The sequence below is a fragment of the Ceratotherium simum genome, chromosome 9 (assembly GCF_057802395.1).
Source record: "Ceratotherium simum simum isolate JZ-2026a chromosome 9, ASM5780239v1, whole genome shotgun sequence".
In the NCBI taxonomy this organism is placed as follows: domain Eukaryota; kingdom Metazoa; phylum Chordata; class Mammalia; order Perissodactyla; family Rhinocerotidae; genus Ceratotherium; species Ceratotherium simum.
Window position 1 is genome coordinate 73,511,923 of NC_141908.1, and position 18,075 is coordinate 73,529,997.

The 18,075-nt window shown below is 41.3% G+C and overlaps 1 protein-coding gene across 2 annotated transcripts in view; it reads right to left on the reverse strand.

The window, feature by feature from the left end:
• Positions 1 to 18,075, reverse strand: part of ANKRD44 (ankyrin repeat domain 44) — a 295,892-nt gene that overhangs the window by 74,158 nt on the left and 203,659 nt on the right. For both annotated transcript variants that reach the window (XM_087435544.1, XM_087435543.1), the window contains exons 11-16: positions 17,213 to 17,295; positions 15,723 to 15,786; positions 13,678 to 13,746; positions 10,876 to 11,016; positions 8,909 to 8,989; positions 5,555 to 5,666 (exon numbers count right to left, since the gene is read on the reverse strand). In XM_087435544.1, coding sequence (XP_087291670.1) covers positions 5,555 to 5,666; positions 8,909 to 8,989; positions 10,876 to 11,016; positions 13,678 to 13,746; positions 15,723 to 15,786; positions 17,213 to 17,295 — 550 coding nt within the window. The remainder of the gene's footprint in view (positions 1 to 5,554; positions 5,667 to 8,908; positions 8,990 to 10,875; positions 11,017 to 13,677; positions 13,747 to 15,722; positions 15,787 to 17,212; positions 17,296 to 18,075) is intronic.

Consider the following 18,075-nt stretch of genomic DNA (forward strand, 5'->3'; position numbering starts at 1 on the left):
ATTGGAAGTCTGTCTGCTAGGAGGCCATGTGCACCCCAGGTCCATCTCTTAGCAGCACCTCTGGGGACAGAAAAAAGCCATCAGACACTTGTTTGGGGCTGGGGTTCAAGTTTGCTAGGTTTTCATCTTCTCGTCCTCAGATGACTGCCTAGTAGCTCTCCCTTTTTTAACTCCTCTTCTATATCCTGCTTTCCTAGTCTTGAGAAGCTTAATTAGACATTACCAATGTAAGTACGTCTTATACAGAGCCAGGAGGTAATGGTTTCCTAAAGTCCTGTGATAAACACAAGAAACAACCCAAAACACTTCAAATAGTTATTTGAAAGCAGCATAATTTCAGTATTCAGTTGCCCAAGATATAGTCGTCTTCAGAGAATCCCAGAAACTCCTAGAATATACATGCAGGGGCATTTGTCACCCCCACGTACTCTCGCAGTTGAAGTTCAAGTTAGCTTATAACAGTGAAAAGGGGAGAAGGTCCCAGGGAAGCAGCCAAATTCCAAGTGACTTGGCTTGGTAAAATCTTGGACTGAATTTAATCAGAGGCCTAGAGTTTTCAAACAATCTCTCCAAATTTCTATAGGCAATTTATGTAATTTCATTGGCATACACATTTTTCCATTTCAATAACAAAGCCACAAAGATTTTTACATTCACAGACAAATCTTTAATACTGCAAAAGAAAAGTAGCACGCCCATATAAACTCACAAATTCCAAATAGGGGCATGAATCTCTGATTTTTCTCTTCAGAGTCAGTAAGAATGCATTCCAGATAAAGGAAAAGGGAGGCATGGAGCTCTCCTTTGCCAGCTCCGTTCCTCCACTCAAACATATAAGTTTTATTCAGACACAAGATGCTGTATTAGCCAAGTCTCTTCCATTCTGCTTTGATATTTTGAGCCCAATTGAATACGACTGATCATAGCTCTCAGCATACATTTGTGGGCAGATTTTTGCTTGCACACACAGTACATACATCTTTGATCAAGACCAGCTGAGAACACTGGCCTCAGTAGGCAGACTTGGCAGAATTCTGATCCTTGGCTATTCTATCAAGGCTAAGGGGTTCATACTACTTTCTAGAAGATTTTTGCTCATGGAATAAATTCCATATAAGTTTATACAAGGGAAGTAGAGTGAAAACAACTAGAATAATTTCTGTTTCTTTTTGATTATAGCAAAACAGACTGAACACAAAGTATGGTTTATAAATTCTAAGCTTATGATCACAGACACGACCTCAAAACCATGAATGCCAAGTAAACACACACCAAGTTAAATGTCAGAGTCAAATAAAATACGCATCAGAATTAATGATACATATTTAATGATACGCATAATCACAGTAATTGCTCAACTAGATGGGAAGAGAGGCAAAAGACAAATTTTATCAATCTCACAAATCAGCTGGCTCTGATGGCCACCCATCCTCTTCAATCCTACTCTGACTGTCAAAGGACAAAGGCCCTCGTCTGGGAGGGAAGGCCCAGGGGCCACAAATACTCATTTATTCTCTATATTCCTTCCACAGGCCGGAAACATAGGCTAGGGAATGTGACGTAAAGAAAATTCTCCCTGCATAATTCCCACTCAGAGGATCAAAAAAGCCACCCAGAGTACCAGAAACATGTCTTTCATTGGCATTATTCTAGCACCCGGCACAGAGTCAGGACCAATTTGTTAAAAGGATGACCTGTACATGGATTGGGGTATTTGCATCATGAGATGAGGGAGAAGATTGGCATGGCAGTGGTGAGTCTTAGAAATGTACCTCCTAGTACATATTTGTTAATTGGTTTGTTTTCCTTACATCTAGTACCAAAAGAAATGGGAGTTTTAAGGAATAGGAGGGTATTGTGGTCCTAGAGAGAGAGTATAAATTAGAAAAGGTGTCCCCCAAAAACCCACTTCTTGTATCAAGAACAGGTCTTATTCTCATCACAAGGAAAAAAACATTTTTTTTTGTATCTATATGAGGTGATGGATGTTAACTAAACTTATTGTGGTAATCATTTTACAATATATGTAAGTCAAGTCATTATGCTGTACACGTTAAACTTATACAGTGCTGTATGTCAAGTATATCCAAATAAACCTGAAAGAAAAAGATAATTAAGGGCATAATGTATGCAAAATTCCTGGGCATGTGGTGAACACGCAATAAATGTCACTGGTAGTGGTCCCATCCACTCCCAAATCCATTCACAGTTGGCTGAGCCAGCAGTGGGGATAACATACTGGCAATGGTCTGGCTCTATGATGCCACTCCTAGGGGAGAGCCCAGGAGTGTGTTTTGCTTTGATTGGGAGCGGGCAGGGTACAAGAATGCTTATAGCCTGCTTAGGATCTATGCTTAGTTGAACTACGCCCAAGAGGAGTTTTAGGATGCGTTCCAAAATGGAAATATGTGGAACTTTCCATCCAACTATAAAAATTTAGAAAAATGAGAAGAGAATTTCCATCCCATCTGTGTTATAAATGACCCACTGAGGTTCTTTCCTAAAAGCAAAGAATGGTGACATTTCTACCAATTTATATTGATATTCTGGTCCTTTTCAGCTGACAGTGCAAATTAAGATCAATTAATACCTCCCTCTACCTTCTTTTGAATGTCTTATAATTGCCAAGGACAATCATTTCTTTATAAATTACACAGGGCAAGTGTTGATCAAATCACAGGAGTAATTTCACTATCAGACAAAGCCTGTGAAATCCTCTTGTGGACAGAAAACATTTTCATTGGATAACAGAAATAATGGCCCTAAAATGGCTTTCCTGAAAAATGAAAATAATGTGCAGTATATTGTTTACATAGAAAGAAGGTGTTACAGGATAATCATTCTCAGAGTTACCATACTATGGGATTAAAGATAACTCATCAAAGTACTTTAAAACAGCACAAGTTATTAAGAGCATAATAACAAACTTAGTAATAAAAGTTCATACATCTAATTAAAACATACAGTTTTCATAGAGGAAACCTATTAAAGACAGTTGTGTCTTAAGTGCATTTTGGAATGCAGGCTTATAATGGGTAGTTAGGATAGTAAGCCTTCACTCTGCCACTGATTACTATACACACACACACATACACACACACACACTGTGTGAGAAGCCTTTCTTATGTGGGATCTAAACACAAAGTCCTATTTGCTGATAGATCTAGATCAACTTCCACAGCAACGCTGGTGTTAGAAGGCAGAAGTGATATTTCCTTATACCCTAACCAATTCCTACCAAGCTTTTGCTCTATGTTGAAAAGCCTTGGGTGGTACTGGAGCTTTAACTTGCAACGGAAGGCAGCACGGTGTGGTAAACTTTTTTTTTTTTAAATCAGGAATCCTGATTCATGGTCCTGCTTCATCCACTGACCAAAGCTATGACTTTGGACACACCAGTTCATGCCCCTGTGGTTTGGTTTGCCCCTTGGCCACTTGTGCTTCTACACTAAAATCTATCTTATAGAAAGTTCTGAAATCACTGGCTTCCTACATCTTTCTATGGAACACGGTGGTTTTAAAATATGTCCACAACTTCTTTGACACTTCTTCCTTTGAAAGGTGGAGTCGACCTCACTCTGGATTTTGTGACCACTGCAATGAACAGACGAAGCAGAAGTGACTGTGTGTGACCTTCAAGCTAGATCATTAAAAGTAATATGCTCTTTCCCTCACTTGCCCTCACTCTCGCTCTCTCTCCCTCTCTCCCGGGCAGATGCCTTTGGATCCCTGAGCCACTGTCTCAGATATCTGGCTACTCTGAAACCGCCATGCTAGAGAAAACCACATAAAGAAACCACACAGAGACAGAGAGAGGGGTCCAAGGAACATCGGTTGTTTGAATCTTGCCCCCCAGATGACTGACAGATGAGTGAAGAAGCCTTTGAGATTATGCTAGCCCCAGCCACTGTCTGACTGCAGTCTCACAGGATGCCTTTAACTAGAACTACTCAGCTAAGCCACTCCTGAATTCTTGGTCCACAGCAACAGTGAGAGCTAATAAGTGATTACTGTTGTTTTCAGTCACTAACTTTTGGGGTGATCTCTTATGCAGCCACAGTAACTGGAAGAGGAACTATGATGGAATCAAAACTAGAGGGGAAAAAAAATGCCATCCCCAAGGTCAAACAAGGAAATCTTTAGCATCCACAAGAACGACAGGAAAGAAGACTTGGAAGTCTTCAAGAATGATGAAGGTAGGTATGATTCACCAATAAATGCCACAAAAAACAACACTAAATGATCACCTTTTTATTTCCAAGCTGGGTGACCTTTATGAACATTTTCCAACATTCATAGTTAAAAAAAACATAGTAAGAATGATCCTAAGTGGAACCATAAAAGCAGCAGCAAAGCCAAAGGTAAAGGAAGTAGCTGGGGCATCATCAGTCATTCTATGTGGGCACTGACACCATTGCTCATTGCCTTCCTGCCTCATACCTTTCTCAATAGACTGTGCAGTTGATAAGTGCAAGTGTTTCCCCAAACACACCTCCAAATAACTCTGAAAAGTAGGACTTCTCCTTTTAAAGGGACAAGGTAGAGAGCCGGAGTCCAGTCAGCAAAGGTGGCACCTATCATTGGAGCAGAGACAGTGAGTTCGGGATACCCCGTGTATCCTGGTGAAGCTGAACTAAGGGCGAGGCCCAGGAGATGGAAAATGGGAGCCTGCAGGCAGGATGCAGCCACAAGCCCACATTTTTTCTTCCTAGCCCACCTAGCATTTTCAAAACAGGAAATGTCACATAAAAAATCTAGATTTCTAGCTTCTCTTGAAACACTGGAGATCTAGCAACCCTGGGTATGCATTTCCACCTGGTCTCAATCAGCTGGAGCTGACTAGCTGTTTCTCTCTTTAGACAGAACATGTCCTCCTATTTGCCACAATCCTCACCACTCCCTATTCTATACCTGGGCTACTTCATTCATTTTCTTTATATTTATGGTCCCTGTTGGCATTTGAGTTTGTGTCTTGTGACCTATACCAACAGAGGAGTTTCAGACTTCTCTGAAACACCCCAGGTGTTTCTTGATCACTATAGATTTGCAATTATTAGTGGTTTGGAAATTCCAGTAAATTCTGCTGTGGTGCCCTTGCCAACTTCTGTTCCTAACCACAAATGCGGGACCATGACAAACCCATAAGGCTAAGAGTTATGTAAGTCATCTTACAACACTGTTATTGAATATTGGGGTGCTAAGTGTGCCTCCGGAAGTACATACTGAGCTTATTTGAGACATCCAAATTATCTTTAAAATACAAATTGTGTCCATACACAGGTCTAACATTACCAGCCCAAATTCATATACAAAAGAGTTAATTGTCAGCTCTAAGATTAGGATGGACAGAAGTGAAACAAAGAGATCTATATATTGTCAAGTGAAACAATTTAATCACTTACCATGGAATATCTTCAAGGTGGTTTCTAGTGGGGACTTAATTAGGCACTGAGGGCATTTGCTGAGAGATAAGACCAGCACTTCCACGTTTAGGTGTAGGTGTAGGTGTAGGTGTGTGCGTGCTAGAGAAAACAAACAAGATGAAACAACTCACCAATTCCAGGCACTGCCTGTGGCCATAGGCAGCAGCGTAATGTACGCTATTGTACCCTTCCTTGTCCCGGATAGAGGGATTTGCCTCATTTTGAAGAAGAAACTCTAGACATCTGTAAGTATAAAAATTAGGTGTTATTTTTTAAAACATCTCTGGACCAAAAGGGATAATTAATGTAAATTTCCTCCTAATTATGAATGCTCCACAAAGCATTTTGTGAGTTTGTTTCTTTAAAAATCCTACAGGCACGGGGTTTTATTTACTGAAAGTTTTATGTGTGTTTTCTGTAGCTCTCTCTATTTCGGCTTAAAATAGCCATTCTAGAATTCAGGAAAGGCTTTAGGAACAAAAGGGTAATTAGGTCTTTTCCTTCTCATCTTAGGTACAGAACCTGTCTGTCATCAAGATTACTGAATAATAAGTGTGAGACAGAGCTCCAGGTTCAAGAGATGAAGTCTCAAACGTAACAAAGAAGCGGTGAGGCCATCGTAACAGGGCAAACCTCAAGAGAGGGGCTTTATTTTTAACCTTGCTGTTGGAGACTCTGAGATCTAAAGGTTGGAAAACGAAAGTTAAAAAGAGTAAGGAAACAAAAGAACCCAAGAATAGCCTAAACAATAAAAAGAAGGAATGGATAAACATTTTAAAAATATAAAGGATTAATTCAGGAACCACATATGAAGAAAGAGGCTTCAACTGCACCATTAGGAACATAGACTAGCATAAAATAATAAATAATAAATTTTAAAAGCCTTTTCTGACAGTTGTAATTTTTCAGAAAAAGCCACAAACTTTGCAATAGGTTAGAGGAAGGGGCATGGCTCCACCTTTGCTGAAGAGCCCCAAACTCTAGTACACCAGGACTCAGGGACATAATGAGTTCTGTTCGGGACTATGGCAAATGGCACAATTCTGCTGTACAAGAGGACGGACGAGGCCGGGAGCAGCGCTCCATAAGCTCCGATTTATTCCTGTGACAGTGGGACAAACACGTCCTTTACAAGGCCACGCTGATTCAATTTCATACTCAAATAAAAATTTTAAGATGTTAAATATAAGCCCGTACATTAAATAAGAACTTCCAATGGAAAATTTCTATAGTTTACTCAAAAACTTTAAAATGATATTTACCTATCTTTTGGCATAAGACAAGAGGAGTAAATAAATCACATATAGAGACAATTAAAACAGATATTTTATTTCTAGAAAAACCGATGAAAGACATAATTTTTTAAACCGAATACCTACATGTCACATGATTTATCCATAAAATGCTCCATAATAAATCAAACTACTATTGGAGTCCTGATAGCATGCTGTCTTTGGTGGTGGTTTGCACCTTATAAGGAAGTCCTTTTTTATTTTGGTAATTAAATGCCCATGGACAGGATCCCACGTGTGACTCATTTTAAACCAAATCCGGCTCCTTAAACAAAATCATTCAATAGAAATAGCATTCTAGTAGACACACAATCCCGGCTTCTGAAAGGATTACATTCTAAAAATCAGTTGATACATTTAATGTGTAATTTGGAAAACACTTGGAATTGCTCCCAAAGAGTTGTTTAACCCAGAATATAGCTGAACTATACTACCAACAGTACTATTAGAAATAATAACAGTACTATAGAATTTGAATATTCTCCACATTGTTTCTAGAGGAAAATGAATTCAAGTTCTAACTGGGAATGCTTATCTTTTCTCCTCCCAGACCCTGATTAGCAATTTTGGCACCTAAGCCGCAAAATGAAGAAATGCACCTTAGGTCAGTGGGGTATTTGGACAAGGGGAGTAGTCTCTCTCTGCCTAAAAGAAGCTCCCAGGCAGGCTGGTCCCCACCTCCCCTTGCCTCTCCTGCCCTCCCCATCAGCCCTGAGGGGGCTGCTCTGGCCCAGAGCAAGCTGGCATTTCACTGGAGAAGGGAGCACTTTCCAAGGTAGCTTAAAATTCTAGTCTTTTAATACCACTATTTTAATTTTGGAGTATTAGGGCAAAACCTTGGTCATTCTGCTTTACTCACAGCTGTGTTTCCTGTCCCCACCCTGGCAACAGTCAAAGCTAAGTCCCACAACCCGCCCCGGGGCACACTGTCTAACTACACCCTTCCACAATGGTCTGGACATGGAAGGAGAGCCCAGTGGGTGGTGGGAAGACCTGCGAGTGGACACAGCATTCAGGTCACAGAGAAACTGGTTCCTCTGATGACCGGAGAAGAGAACAAACAAATTAAGGACAGTGTGTGTGCAGACTCTCAGAGGACTATATCCACGGGGTCCTGAGGGCAGGACACCAAGTGTGGGCACCACTCATTCGTTTGCTCATTTACTCAGGAACAGTTACTGAACTCTACCCGCGTGCCGGGCGCTACACGGGGCAGAGCACACCCTCCTCACTGTGACTCCTGGGGCAGAAAGGACTCTCAGAGGATGAAGCACAAAAGCTTCCCAAGTATCAACACCGCGGGTGGGTGTGGTCACTCTGGCCCCATCACAGCTATGGCTAAGTCCTTGTCAGAAGCCAGAGGGAGGCAGGTGGGACGAGGTGGGACGGGAGCTGCTGTGCGCAGGAGGCAGGGGGCTGTTTGTAAGTTGATGCTTTTGTGTTGGGCAGGGAGGGAGAGCACAACTGGTGTATTTCACACCGAAATCTCAAAACATTTATTTATAGGATCTGCTAAATAGTCATCCCCAGGCCATAAAAGGAGAGCCTAAGGCCCTGAGAGGAGGCTTAATATGTCCCCTGAGGTACATGATATACGGCAGAGTCAGAAATGATATTTAAGACACCTGGTCCTAAAAACTGCTGACCAACCACAGTGATGGTTCAGGCAAAGCTTACAATCTTAGGAAGAGTTCCCTGTGTGAAAATAGCATAATTGAAGGATGTATTAAAAGAACAGGTTCTTCTTCATTAAAACAAGTCCAGGGCCGGCCCCAGGGCTTAGCGGTTGAGTGCGCGCACTCTGCTACTGGCTGCCCGGGGTTCGGATCCTAGGCGCGCACTGACAAACCGCTTCTCCAGCCATGCTGAGGCCGCGTCCCACATACAGCAACTAGAAGGATGTGCAGCTGTGACATGCAAGTATTTACTGGGGCTTTGGGGGAAAAAAAGGAGGAGGATTGGCAATAGATGTTAGCTCAGAGCCATTCTTCCTCAGCAAAACGAGGAGGATTAGCATGGATGTTAGCTCAGGGCTGATCTTCCTCACAAAAAAACAAAAACAAAAACAAGTCCACATCACTTCCTCAAGATCCCAAGTGAAACCCCCACATAGTAAGGCTGGCCCACGTGGCAACCCAGAGAGGCAGACAGAGCACCAGTAACTGAAGCTTGTGCTTAAGCGAAGAAACTTACAATGCGGCTTCCTTTTCCTTCAGCTCTCTGGCTCTTTCAAGTTCTTCTGAATTTTCATGGGCGTTTCCTAAGATAGTCTTACTTCTCAGCATAAGGGAAAGAAAAAAAATTACAATTAACTTTTTTAATGGCAAAGTTGCTAAGGATTTTGGCGCAATTTATATCTCAACAATTTTCTTCCCAACCCACAAGAAATGAGCACTACTGATTTTTCACTGAGGATATGCATGGCTCTCTCCAAGGCCTTCCAGTAAATCTATTCTCTCCCAAGGAATCCAGTTGAGAACATGACTTTCCTAAAACTTCCATCCAGGTATCAGTGATTAAGACAACATTCAAATTACCCATCCTTCCTGAAATATGCTAAACTCCCCAAGTAAAAAGGAGGCAATTCAGCTTAAACTTCTCTGACTCCTACCACATTCCCTGCTGCCTCCTTGGCAGCTCAGCATCTTATTTATCCAGGAATGGGGTCCCAGTCACCCCTCAACTGCCAGGATAATTCTTCATCATCCAGGATTCCTTTTCCAGCTCTGAACAGATGAAGACTTGTTCCCCTATGCTATTCCAAGGGACTAGCACAGAGCCTGGCACATGGAAGATGCTCAGTAAGTGTTTGTTGAACTTGTTGATTACACCTGTATGGCTATGGGATCCTGCGTGCTACATTGGACTTGCCAGTATTATATAAACAGGAAGAGAAAAGCAAGTAGTCTTTTCCAAACTGTGGAAATATGGATGATAATCCATTACTGAATTCTGAAATCAATTTAGTGGGCTGCAGTCAGTATTTTTTATTTTTTGTGTGTGAGGAAGATCAGCCCTGAGCTAACATCTGTCACCAATCCTCCTCTTTTTGTTGAGGAAGATTGGCCCTGGGCTAACATCCATGCCCATCTTCCTCTACTTTATATGGGACGCCGCCACAGCGTGGCTTGACAAGCGGTGCGTAGGTCCGCGCCTGGGACCCAAACCCGCGAATCCCGGGCCGCCAACGCGGAGCTCATGCACTTAACCACTACGCCACTAGGCCGGCCCCAGTCAGTATTTTTTTTAATGAAATAAAATAAAAATATCAGAATGCACCACACATAGTAAAAGTATATATGGTTTTATGAAATTTTTGTTTCCATGTTACATACATATACATAAAACATATATGTGAGGAGCGTGTGCACGGAGTCATGATGTAAAATGTATTCCTCACTGTGAGTCATTGTCTAAAATGTTTGAAAGCCATTGCTCTACAAGAAAAGGAGGTAGCACTGACCCAGAATCAATTCCACAGTACAGGGCAGCAAATAACTCAATAGTTCTCCAAACAGGGTCACCAAAATGTATCCTTATGAAAGAGGCCCTGGTCCTTAAGTCTTTGAGAACAGTCTCGTAAACTGTGGGCGCCTTTCCCATCGTTTCCCCGTAAGTCAGTTCACTTATTTCTGCTTTCCATTCCTAGCCACCTAGAATCCAAACACCTCCAGCTCCTGAAAGAGCAGCCACACCCAGGTTTGGAACAATAGTGCCTATTTTACACACTGACGCTGCATGTGAAGGCTACTGGGATTATGCATAGATGGATATTTTCAACGTATGACATATATATTAGCAAATGTAAGTTTTACAGCAAATGAAGCATTTAAGTGGTGATGATGAAAACTGCAGTATATGACCAAATAAATTACAACAGATTTTGGATGAACTGATGACCCGGGCTTGACAGCCTCACTTGGCATTCAATTCAAAGAACAGAGAAGGGAAGTAACTGTGCAGTGACACGTAATAATCAAACATAAAGAGAGCAGAAGGGGAAAACGGGGGTTAGGGATGAAGCAATTCTAACTCCTCTGGGTCTGGGTGAGAGCGATTCTTCATTCACAGTTTCCGTGAGGCAGTGTGAAGAAAACTGAGCAAACCCTCTCCCTCCCCGGCCCCACTCCCAGTGGAAACGTGAGCAAGGCTGTTGTTACTTTCTATCCATGTCTGATGCAGCAGCATAGTGCAAAGCTGTCCGTCCCCAGTCATCTGTTTCATTAACGTTGGCCCCTGTGGTTACTAATGTCTCAATACAGTGGAAATGACAATTTGCAGCTGCATAGTGCAGAGGGGTCCTGAAAAACAAACAGCAATTTATTACTTCATTCAGTCTGAAAAACAGACCCATCATCAGCACTAGCACCAACAGCAGTATTCCTGGGGGTGTGGAAAGCTCTTCGGCTCTCCGAGTGTGGAGGCCAAGGGAATGCCTGCGGTTTGACTTTATAAGTTGGAGCCAAGGCTACAAAGATAGCGGCTTCAGACAAGGCCATCCACCTGCAGATCTATCCTTTCTCTGCATTCCTAGGGCCTATCCTGCTTCAGGTCTACATTACTGCTCATTCGGACTATTGAAATACCATCTCTATTGGCCTCTTTAGCTCTAATCAAACTTCCATCGAATTTCTAGTTGTTATGAATGAAGAACTGGGTTTTCCAAGGCCCGATACCCACATGTGACAATCTCGTTCTAAAACCTTTGGTCCTCCCCACTGAGCAAAGCCTTGATTCCTTAGTCTGGAATTGAAGACGTTCCCAAACAGGTCCCAATCTACCTTTATAAAGTATCTGTCTCCTCTGGGTGAGCCCATTACTGTATCCAAACTAAATGACCTGAGGTTTTCCTGACCACATCCATACTTCCTCTGCCCTTCCCCATGGTGTTTTCTTCCCTGGAACGCCCCTTCCTGAACCACTTCCACCCATCAACTTCAAAACTTCCACCCACCAAAACCCTAAAATTTCCTAAGTTCCAGAAGTTCTTTTTCTCTTCTGTCTGAGATTGTGCAGCTCCTGCCTGGGTCTCCCTCGAGCTCCCATCACATATTGCCTTGACTTCACTGGTGTTGTCTCATTTTCTCTGCTGAACCAAAAGCTCCTTGACGGTAGGGATGTAGGTTACCAGGAAGAACAATGCACAAGGAATCAGAAGCCCTGGGTTCTAGTCTGGGTGGATCTGCTAGCTGGGCCCAACCAGGTTCCCTCTCTGGGCCTGAGCTTCCTCATCTTTATTTCATTAAGGACCTTTGAGCAGCTGTCCCCTAAGGTCCATTCTGGGTCTAAAATTCCGTGTACATGTATAACTCGGTTAGTTTTTCTGGGCACAGCTTTCTCATCTATTACAAAGGATAAGCATCTCCAATTCCCCCAGGAGTTACTAGAAGAACCAAAGTGAGTAATATCTGGAAAATACAAGCACCTTGTCAAGGGTAAGGCACTGCAGAAATATGAAGTAATTTGTTTTATATTACTTATTTTTTGTCCTCAATTACCTAACAGTTTATCTGGTATGCCTAGTCAATATTCAGAGAATAACAATCAAATAGAATACTAGAAATAAAGTAACTTTATTTCAAGAACTATTTATCAATTTTCAGGTACCACTATTTTATGTTAGTAGCCAATTTATGGGCTCTCTTACTAGTTGATTTTCTCCTCTTTCATCCAAAAAAAAAGGAAATTATAAGTATTTTACATATTGGATTGCTTATGTTTTTTTTTATTGAGGTCATAATAGTTTATAATGGTTTGCTTATTTTTTTTCTGTTTGTTTTTTGTGAGGAAGATCAGCTCTGAGCTAACATCCATGCTGATCCTCCTCTTTTTGCTGAGGAAGACTGGCCCTGGGCTAACATCCATGCCCATCTTCCTCCATTTTATGTGGGACGCCGCCACAGCATGGCCTGACAAGCAGTGCATCGGTGTGTGCCTGGGATCCGAACCCGGGCCGCCAGCAGCGGAGTGTGTGCACTTAACCGCTACACCACGGGGCCGGCCCTGGATTGCTTATGTTTTGATTAAAATTATGAAAATTATTAGGTATCAACCATGTGGCAGAGTCCAGAGATAAAGAGAAAATGAGACCCAGTCCTTGTCCTCAGGAGACCCACAGTCAGGTGAGGAGAGAGTCAAGGAAACAAAGAGTCCACTAGACAGTGTGATGTGTGCTGCAGTCATGGAGTATGGAAGGTGCTAGTGCAGCAGAGAGGAGGCGCATCCCTGCCAGAGTGGGAGGGAGATGTCACTTGACATAAATCTGGAAGGATGAGTAGGAGTTGTCCTAGGTAGGTTGATAAGAGGAGAAATCTGTAGCAACTCCAAGAGCCAGGATGCATGTGGAGAGGAGGGTTAGAGAGATGCTATGGAAAAAATTAAATTAAATTAAAAAAAAAATATATATATATATATCCATGTACCAGCTAGTATTATGGCATGATTTAGCTATGCAAAGGACCATTAAGGTAAGAAAAGTTCTATGACCCAGCCTAATAGCCGAAAGGGCTATTAGCGGTGTGTATGTTTGTGTGTGTGTGTGTGTACGTGTGTGTATGTTTAATGTTGTAATCATGTCTAAAGATTTATCCCAAGATCAAATGTTCAACAAATACAATAAAATGCTCCAGATCTTGTGACCAAATTCCAGGTTAGGCGGGCTAAAGCCTTCTACTCTGTTACAAATAGAATTTTTTTAACTATATTCATGTAGGAGATTAAAAAATTGGAAAGAGAAGAGAGACCGTTGGCACTTCTAAACAGCAGCCGTGAGAGGAGATGCTTTCCTCGTGGCTTGTGCCTGCTTTGCCGGCATTTCGCTACAAGAAGGGATTTCCTTCTGAGGACGGAACCTCCCCTGGCTAGCTTCCCTGTTTACCATTTCCACATAACATGATTTCCAGACGGACTGCTCCCCACTCCTTTTATTTAGGCACTTGAAGCGGAGTTCCCTGTTTACGTACCTCCCACACTTGTCCTTTTTATGGAAATCTGCTCCGCTGCTCTGCAAGAGTTTTATACATTCCACATTACTAGAAAGACAGGGAAAACATCATTAAGATGGTACAGGTCAACTGCTGGGCTATCGTCAGAAAGAGCTGTTTTCTGCAGAGTGCAGACAGAGGTGAAATGATAGCTCCAGCTTTAAATTCTGCCAGCACAAAAATAACCTGAACATATCAGAGTAATGCCATACTGTAAGGAGCTAAAGTTCCTAAAATTCCTTTTTCAAAGTTAATAAATCAATACATTAAAGACCTTGATGAAACATTTTCAATTCTGTGGCAAAGGAATGTAATGATTATTACGTGATTAAACCTCTCAGTGATGGTTTCATTGTCTATCCTAAATTTTCTTTCAAAACCATCAAGAGTTTATGAAACAACCCCTTAAACCTATAACAATTTCATGTCACCTTTAAACAATGAGCCAGAGTGGATAAGCATTACCTTTTATCACAGCAGAATGAATTCACCGTGATAGCCATTTTCGACCCAGACTCTCCTTAACGGAAAATAAAACTGCTGCATTTCCCTGTCTTTTTAATCTAGATAAATAAATGTGCAGAACCAAGGCTGAAAATGATGTAATGGAACACAGTGATCTTTGAAAGCTTCTTTGTCATTCACGGAAGTGATAAATCAAGTTTAGTAGAGAGAAAAGGACCTGTTGAAGTGAATTTTTCTATTGAAGGGCATGTAGCTAAATATTAATTCTAATAGGGATTTCAGACATGAATCCAGAATGGTGTGTTGCCACATTCTGTACAGGTCTGATAGTTTTAAAGACATGGGCATAAAAAGAGACAACCATCCATCATTGTTTTAAACTTGGGATGCTAAGAAGTGGCCTAGGATTTACCATTTTATCATCATTTAAATAAGAAAAATGATTTCATTAATGATAAACCTGAGCAGGGCTCTCCCCACCCCATATCCACCCTTTATAGCCACTATTCTCAGAGAACTAGCTGTTTCAGTCATAAAATATAGGAACCTTCTGAAACCGTTCTTTGTGGGTGTAACATGCCTGTTGATACAAAGCACCTGTCTCTTACTGAATGAAGCCAAAAGATCAAAGGCAGAGACAGATCCAAGTTGTGGGGCTCATAAAGCTCATACCATCTGTGAGGATGGGGTGGGGAGAAGGAGGTTCTTTGAAAAAATTACAAAATTATGAATATAAAACTAGATACAAGACTTCAGAAGGGAACCATGCAAATAAGGGGCCCTAAAGCTCTCCAGTCAATCCACCTCTGATAAATAGGTAATGCCTTTGGTAATAAACAGATGACAAATGGAGAAGCATTGCTGTTCCTTAAGGACTAGGAAATGGATTAAGAACCAACACCCTGTCCAAACAAGGTCATCTGAGAGAGGCCATGTTTGGTCAATGTGTGGTCATATATCAACAATATACCCATCAGAGCCCTAATCTAACCACTGATATGGAAAAGAGTATCTGATGAAAAATTCTCTTTGCAACTTAAAAAAAAAAAAAGGCAAGGATTAAGCCACTTCTTGCCTATCCTTCAGATTTTCTTCCCCTTTGTTCACATTTAATCATTATAAAGACGTAAAAATCAGCTTTGAAAGAAGGACAAAAACGTCTCTAAGTGAACATGAATTAACTCAATCTTGGATTCACTTGATCATCACCCACCTACCAGGAACCAAAAGGAAAAATGTAGGAACAAATCTCAAATTATCATCTTTTGGTGCAGGGGGTACCATGTAGATGCATATTCTATAGGCTACAAATCTACAATTTAAAAAAAATAGAAAAGAGAGAGAAGAAAACAAAAGAAAAACTATTTTCTATATGAGATGGGCTAACAATTGTTCTTTGGAAGAACAAAAAAACACAAGTAATCTAGAAATGCAACATAGTGATATTTGGTATTGGTAGAAATGATTCTTTTTTACTAAGGGAATTGCCTTTGATTTACAGACAACTTGAATCAATTAAGAGGAATTAGTAATTAAGTCATGAAATTCTACCTACTCACCCTCCTGCAGCAGCAGCATGAAGGCACGTTCGTCCAAATTTATCTGGGGTGTCTATGTCAAAGCCTGCAGACAGCACGTGCTCATTACTAAACAAGGATACTATGCTATACTTTTGTCCTAGTTAAACCACAAGAAACATTGCAGAGACAGAAAAATCAGTTAGTAGAAAAACCAGAACGCAAGCAATTGTAGTCAGAAAGAGGTTGTCATGGAAACGAATGGTAACTGCTCAAGCTTGGCAATTTTATAGGAAGAACCGTGAAGTCAAGAAGAATTTATTTTCACATTCAGCCCTGGGTGAACCACAGCCCCATATTTCAATCCCAGGATAGAAATTTATGAAACCAATTTGAGATAAGTAGGGCAATAGACAGGCAGACAGAACACATGGAGAAAATGTGGAAGGCAAAGGAGGAATCTTAACATGCCGGAATAGGTGTTTTCTTAAGTGTGTTATTAGCTTTCAGTTGGTATAAGATTTGGGAAACATGCTTCCATGCAGGGATTATTTTTAAACATGCCAAAAGCAGTGAAAGCAGAATCAACCATAGGTAAAGTACTTAAAGGAAAAAGAATGCCTCTGGAATATCTGTTGAATTAATTCATAAACAATCTTTGCCTTGCAGACCTCTATCACCTTTGAAAGCCAGGAACTTGTTAACACACGGCGGTTGGCAGAAGCAGTGATAAGAAAGATTAACAAAGCTCCAAATCAGAAAGAATTTCTTGGTTTCAAATAGGCCTGCATTAAAAAAATAAAAATGAGGGGCCGGCCTGGTGGCATAGTGGTTAAGTTTGCACAGTCTGCTTCAGCGGCCCGGGGTTCACAGGTTCAGATCCTGGGCACAGACCTATGCACTGCTTATCAAGCTGTGCTGTGGCATGCGTCCCACATATAAAGTAGAGGAAGATGGGCACGGATGTTAGCCCAGGGCCAATCTTCCTCAGCAAAAAGAGGAGGATTGGCAACAGAGATTAGCTCAGGGCTAATCTTCCTCACCAAAAAACAAAAATAAAAATGAAACCTAGTTGGAGGGGATCAACGTAGTGATTTTTCAGAGCCCACAGAATAGGAAGGCAACATGACATTTTCTACCATTGGAATGTGGGGGATTGGGCCTTCTTCCTTTGTTAAAAATATTAAATGTTAAGCCACCATTTTAAGCCTCAAAGATGTTCCCTCCTCTGACAAACTTCCTGCGAGCCATGGCCATCCCTGCCTGTCTCTCACTCTGCATCTCCCAAGCTTTAACATGAAAAGCAGACCAGACTCTCATTCCGGGACGGGAAACTGACAGTCAAACAGCTTCGACAGCAAGGACTGCTGGGAGCTGTCACACGCAGTTAGCTGTGGACACAACTCATCCCGCCAAGTCAGGTAACGGAAGACAGGAAGCACAGGCAGCCACTCACGCTGACCAGACACCGGGAGCCAAGTGGCTCCTTTACAGGACACATGAAGCCTCCTCTGTGGTGTGGAGTTACTTACCGGCTGATAACAACTTTCTGCAGCAGTCAGAGTGAGCGTTTAGGGCGGCTAAATGCAAGGGGAACATGCTATGGATTCCACACCTGAGGAGGAAAAAGAAACAGAGCAGCTCACAGAAACAGATCTCAAGACACAGGCCGAAGGACAATTACCTGTCTAGAAGTTCTCGGATGAAAATTAAATCTGCGACTCCTCACTTAGGGACTCTCGGCTGAAATAATTTGGTAATTCTTCCACTCAAGAAATAATTATGCAATCATTTTCCATCTTAAAATAATAAAATCCTCAACCTAAACCAGAATTTAAATCCCATAACAATAAGAATGTATATTTTTAAGAAAATGTTTCACACAAACCGTGACTCTTGATAGTTAAAATTAATTTCCCTTTCTTTTTTCTTTCAGCTTATCAATTTTATGTCTCATTCATTCATCTAGTCAACACTTGTCTAAGCATCTGATACTACGCTAAGCGCTAGAGATAACAAGACAAACTCTCCACTTTGAACAGCAACCTCATTCCTTGAATTGATAAATATTTATTATTAACCTATTATGTGCCAAGCACTTTGCCAAGAGTTAATAATGGCTATATTATTGAAAATAAAATTTTGGATGAGAATAAAAGCTAATGTTTACCTTTTGCAGGTGAAACTCATCTTCCTAATAGACTTTTATGTTGCACATTAACCCATACCAGGATACCAGTCACAAAAACGCAGTTAGGAGAAATAACCATTATCTTGCATACATTTCAGAAATCTAATATATTTCCCTTAACAGTATTAGAGAAAGAATCTAGAAAAGGACTTTTTAGAGTGATCTGCCACCATAACACAGTCCCCAGCATGAACCCTTAAGGGA